Source organism: Populus euphratica, unplaced genomic scaffold (genome assembly GCF_000495115.2).
Source record: "Populus euphratica unplaced genomic scaffold, PopEup_1.0 scaffold109.1, whole genome shotgun sequence".
Taxonomy (NCBI): Eukaryota; Viridiplantae; Streptophyta; class Magnoliopsida; order Malpighiales; family Salicaceae; genus Populus; species Populus euphratica.
In genome coordinates, this window is record NW_011499999.1 from 164,574 (window position 1) to 170,117 (window position 5,544).

The window sequence follows — 5,544 nt, forward strand, 5'->3', positions numbered from 1 at the left end:
TAACAGCAAACAAACACAAGAAAGTTTGGAAAGTGATTTCCCAGAAATCACTTTCTGCAAAACAAACACAAGAAAGTTTGGAAAGTGTTTTCCCGGAAACCACTTTCCGGAAAACAAACACAGCTAAAAAGGAAAACAATTTCCTGAAAATTAAACAAAATTTTTTTTTGATTAAAAAATATTTTCATTGACCAGAAAATATTTTCTGGAAAACAAAATAGCCTAAGGCTTTTCATCTTTTCGTTGAATTTTCCAGAAAACAAACATAGCCTAAGGCTTTTCATCTTTTCGTTGATTGGAATTCCTACACATTTGTTTATGGCTTTTCTTTCCTTTATGTGAATAGCTATTGATTTATAAGGTTGTGTTTAGTTAATGAAGACAACAGATATGAAAAGAATAGAAGAGATGTAAAATATATTTGTTTTTAAAATAGTTTTGAAATGATTTTTTGTATTTTTAAAATATAAATTATAAAAAAAAACATGTTTTTTATATTATTTTTATCTTTTTTTAATCTCGAGACATTAAATAAATGCTAAAAGCCTTCTCATGTAATATTGAATTAATGTGCAAACCGAAAGATAAAAAGAGAAGGAGAATGTGCTTTGCTCAAGACATTTTGAGATACGATATTAAAGGTGGATTAATGTTGTCTTTTGACTGATGCTTGAGCACTTATAAACGGGCTAACTTGGAAGTATGGTCTCTGTACCTGAGTCCGCAGCAGGTGCTGATCCATGGTGACTTGACTGCCGTTAACTCGTTTTCCACGTCGTTATACCTTGAAAATCACTGTTGTTTTGTTGGCTGACAGAATAACCTATTTAAATTTCTGTTCATGTTTTTTTTTTTTTGTTTCTTCCTTTGTGATTCTTTCAGTTGTATGGCAGATAGCGGCACCCAGAAACGGGTGATTGTTTGTTGATTTGGTGCCAAATCGCCTCTTGCATGGTGTCCAAATTATGCTACTTTTCACAGTTGTAGGGAGATTTTATCCAATGGCTTCCTTCATATTTAGAGCAGCTAAATTTTTCGATTTCTTTGTTACGTGTGCAATTATATACATCAGCTCCTCCATTTTTAGTAGCTGCAATGCAGAAACTGCTAGCTGGTCTTGAATTTTGTCACGAAGAGATTAGTGTGCTTCATGTTTGCTTTGTTTTTTTCTTTGATTGCTTGTAATGAACAATTTGAGGCGTTGCATTCTGCACTCGTTAATTGAAATAACCAAAGAACTGGAAGGCTTGTTTATTTGTCTGATCACCTTAGTCATTTCCCCTTTGGAATCAGGGAACTCTTGAATGATCTCTGTAGTTAGCTCTGACAAGCTTCCTCTTGCAGAAAAGCATGTCTGGTGGTTCGATCATCTCTCCCTTTTCCTCAACCTAGAATTTCATTTCTTTCTGTTTGATTAACTTGTTTCATTCTTGTAACAGGATTAAGGCCTTCTTCGTTATCGCATCGTGGGTCAATTTGCTAGGTTACTAGATTGACGCAATAGATTAATTATCTTAATAAATTCAAATTCATGTTGTTTTTGATAAGTCGCTAAAAAGTTGATTATGCATTCACAGTATAGAATATTACCTCTGCAGGCCATTTCTTTTCGATCCTCAGTATCCACTAATTACAAAACTAATCCTCTATGTCATCAGTCTCAGTACACAAAAGACAATAATCATTTCTCATACTATATTTTCTCAGGCACAACACGGTAAGGAAATCAGGTTTTCATCAGCAGCCATACTTGACAAATTATGGAGCACTACTAAATCCATGTTATCGAGCACTTGTAACCAGTTTTCCGGCCAAGAACTTCAACTAAATTTAGGAATGAGTTTTTTTGGAAACCTAAAAGAACTTGTTTTCTATGCATAATAGTAGGCTCTGAAATTCTTTGACAAGATTTGAGGACGTAATTTCCCACGATATATATCAAGGAAGATGTGACGTCGAAAGAGAGGAATGTCCTGTTGGGTGAAAGGAAAATGATCTCCAAGTGCAAGACAATCAGCATACTTCATCACAAATATACCACAATCTACTCCGCTGCAGTTGCAACAAACAAATCACACATAAATACTCATTAATTAATGGAACTGCAAGCTATTTTGAATTTTCCCAAAAGAGATGGTATGAAAAGTCAAGAAAAAAATTGAACAGAACTTGTCAAACATCTGGTCGCATTGGAGCAAAAGATCTGGCTCAACACTGTCACCATGTCAAACAAACAGAAGAAGACACTGAAAGTAATTAGTTACTTACTTTGTTTGGCGAGGAAGATCCACGGGCTCCAGAAATTGCCATTCTTGTGCATTATCATAACCCAACTTTGGCATTAGGTGCTCTTTAATCCACCTTGAAATTACACCCTTTTTATCATGATGAGAATTTAATGAATCTAACCATAGCAATGCCCTACTCTCTATGTCGACACAGACGAGGATCCAATGATTTTCCAAGCACACTGGAATGAACAACTAAATGGTGATGAAAATGATAGGTACGTTAGAGAATGAATTGAGCAAGTTACAAACAGGCATTGAAATCAGTTGTCTAGCTCAAACATTAAGCTTAATTACCTTTGATGTGCCTGCAATCTCTTCAATGTTTAAGTAAGATAGCACTTTCGACTCGGTCCATTTCCCAGAAAGCAAGAAGCTCTGGTAAATTTTCACCAGAACACAGTTTATAGCAAAAAAATATAGAGAAATAAAAAGGGCCTAGTTCTAATCTCCTTTACCATAATCCAAGTTGGCAACGAGCAGTTCTTCATGTATAAATTAGGAAACTCCATCCATCTCTTCCTCAGCAGCTCGAAATATGCATTAATAACCTTGTTATAAAGACATAAAACAATGGTTTCAGCATTTACATTAGATTTCAATGCAGAAAAGTTGAACAGAAAAATAGAGGAACGGTACATACTGAGTCATCAACGTAATATTGTTTAGCCTCCCAGATTGGGGTGTTAGATGGAGGAATTCTAAGCAAACTTGCCAATGATGTGTCGCAAACGCTCAATTTCTTATCTCTCCCGGCAGAATTCCTGTAAGTTTTTAAGTCACATCTGCATGATTATGACTAATTGATGGGCCATGTAATTGTTAAGATCAAGAGTGATTTATGTGCGCATACCCTGTAAGCCGACGGGACATCCATCTGTTCATTCTTCTAGATTCCCTCTCTGTAAAAGAAGAAACCAAATATTCTCGTACCTCCTATAAATGATTATCACATTCATGTGTTACATTATCATTTGCTATTCACAAGGGTGACTGATACGATGAGCAGAGGATAAATCTAAAGAAACTTGAGGAATAGGCTTTTAATCTTCAACCGATGACTAACTGCAAGAATGGAACAAATGTTGATTAAGCATTCACAGTACAGAATGATACCTCTGCAGACCATTTCTTTTGGTTCCAGAATATCCCAAGTGTATTAGAATTATCGTAAGCACTGTCATCTTCAGAATCTGAAGAGCACACTTCCTCAGGCTCAATTACTGAAGATACACTTGCATCTTGAATTGTAATGGGATTACTAATGCCAACCCCTTGAGTGATTAAGATTTTTCACAAATTCAGAAAATACAAATGAGCACAATTACTTGATGATTAAACATAGGAAAAGAAGAGGAAGAATGCAAGATATTATTTACCTCTACTAGACTCAGTTGGATCGATGGGTTCCCACAATGAAGCAAAGAACAGTGGGTGACCATGAAATGGGTAGAACATAGGAAATTTATAAGTAGTTCCGAACAAGCTGGATGCGTTCTGAAATGGACGGAACCCTGCACCACGCAATCGTTCTTTCCACTGATCAAATGTCTGGTGCCGCTCAACCCTGTCGATGCCCTTACATGCAACAACATTGCTAATCTGTCGTCTCCAGTGCCTCTCCAGTATCTCTTCTCTATCTGGCTCACCAGAAAAGCAATTAAAATGATCAAAAACTCTAGAGTAGTATTGGAAAGACAGGGCAAAACGGTCAAAGAAATCAGGACTGTTGTGATCGGCTTCCTGCTCATTAATCAACATAAATTTTGGTTTCAGCTCCTTCAGTTTTGAAAGTACTCTCTCGATTGCTCCCTCAACGGCAAGCAATTTGTGGAGTTCAAATTCCCATCTCACTATAACTATCTCATCATCGCTTGTGCTTTCCAGTTTGAGTACACATTCTTCTATAACAGCAGGAATATTGGCTTCAAATTGTTTGAGCTGGAAATCGACGTTCAACTGTCGTGCCAGTTCAGTGAGTTTTCGTTGCCTTTCTTGGATATGGTTGTTGTCTTTACACGGATTTGGCCCGATATTAGTTAACCGGAATACTCTACTGGGCAGAAACAACAAAGAATCATATTCCCGGGTGCCTAGCATGATGGAAAAGTCAATGAAGTGGACTGGTTGCTTTCCAATGAAATAGGCAGCGGCAAGGTAATCGATGGTGGCAGGGATGATTTCAAAATAACGAAGAGAACGTTGGGTGTTCACAATTGAGGATGGAAGCAACGGAAAAGGATTTCGAGGATACACTCCATGGACTCGCCTAGCCAGAGCTTCAGCAAAGTAGCTGACAACTTTTTTTGTCACTTCACTGGTTTCCTCGGCAGTCAGACCTCCCATTTCCTCAAAAAGAACATCTGCAAGTTTGAGATTACCAACTGCAACTGCCTTGGCACAAGCCATCAATTTGTTGACCAGAGGAGAGCTCATTTCTGTAAGCACCAAATTAAGATCCGGTGGCCCTGTCATGTGGATGGATAAACAGAATACATGGTGATCTCTTTTCTTTCTTTGGTAGCTTATAACGAAGTATTCGTGATCCATCAGCCCCCCATTCCCTTCCTCCCTCTTTCCTCGTTTTTTTTCCTTTTCTTTCTTTTTCTTTATTGACTATGAATTGCTTTGTTCCTGCAAGTCAATGGCGGGCAGGCAGGTACTCTCTGTCCACACACATTTGCCAACCAATATATTTGCTTGACTCCCACGCAAGACCATCTTCTTTTGGTCGAATCTAGCAGGACCCGACCTTACAAGCTTCCTTTCTTCCAAGTTGTATGGCTCCTTCCTTGAAACACTCCATTAAACAAAGTCATGAATTGCTTCATTCTCCGCCACCAATTAATCATTTTAGTTTAAAATTCTTTTTCCATCACCAGATCATCATATGTATTGATATATTTAGCGAAATTTATTTATGCGCAGCACACAGCCCAAGGGCGGAGGAATGTTAAAGGTTTGGGTAGCTATAGTTCAGGTTAAAAAATTCATAATTTTTTACTGAGTTAAAAAATTTGCTGTGTATCTTTCTTCTAAGTGTTTTAGTTTGGATTAAAATTTTAAAATTTTTATAGAGAAATTTAGAAATTTAATAAAAAATCATAATTTAACTAATTTTATATTATTGGATGTAATTTTTAATCTGATCATCAAATTGAGCTGAAATTTTATGAAAAATCTTAAAATATATTGAATAAAATCTAGTTAAAATTTTAGGATGAACGGAGCTTGGTAGTGCTAACAAAAAAAAATT

At 36.7% G+C, this 5,544-nt stretch overlaps 2 protein-coding genes across 3 annotated transcripts in view; one reads left to right on the top strand and one right to left on the bottom strand.

The window, feature by feature from the left end:
* LOC105140770 (DNA primase) overlaps nucleotides 1–2,253 on the top strand; it is a 21,655-nt gene extending 19,402 nt beyond the window's left edge. The window contains exon 3 of the transcript XR_845235.1: nucleotides 2,238–2,253. The gene's annotated coding sequence lies outside the window, so the exon portion shown is untranslated. The remainder of the gene's footprint in view (nucleotides 1–2,237) is intronic.
* On the bottom strand, nucleotides 1,663–5,092 carry LOC105140768 (uncharacterized). 2 transcript variants are annotated; one of them, XM_011047736.1, is made up of 9 exons: nucleotides 3,802–5,092; nucleotides 3,668–3,771; nucleotides 3,405–3,562; nucleotides 3,142–3,224; nucleotides 2,932–3,052; nucleotides 2,747–2,839; nucleotides 2,586–2,666; nucleotides 2,269–2,483; nucleotides 1,663–2,052 (listed from the first exon to the last, which is right to left on the bottom strand). In XM_011047736.1, exons 1-9 carry the CDS (start codon nucleotides 4,836–4,838, stop codon nucleotides 1,872–1,874), a joined length of 2,073 nt encoding a protein of 690 aa, XP_011046038.1. In that variant the 5' UTR covers nucleotides 4,839–5,092; the 3' UTR covers nucleotides 1,663–1,871. The 2 variants fall into 2 exon arrangements, with proteins under 2 accessions (XP_011046038.1, XP_011046037.1); XM_011047735.1 differs by having other exon boundaries at nucleotides 3,668–5,090.
* Between the last annotated feature and the right edge of the window lie 452 nt (nucleotides 5,093–5,544).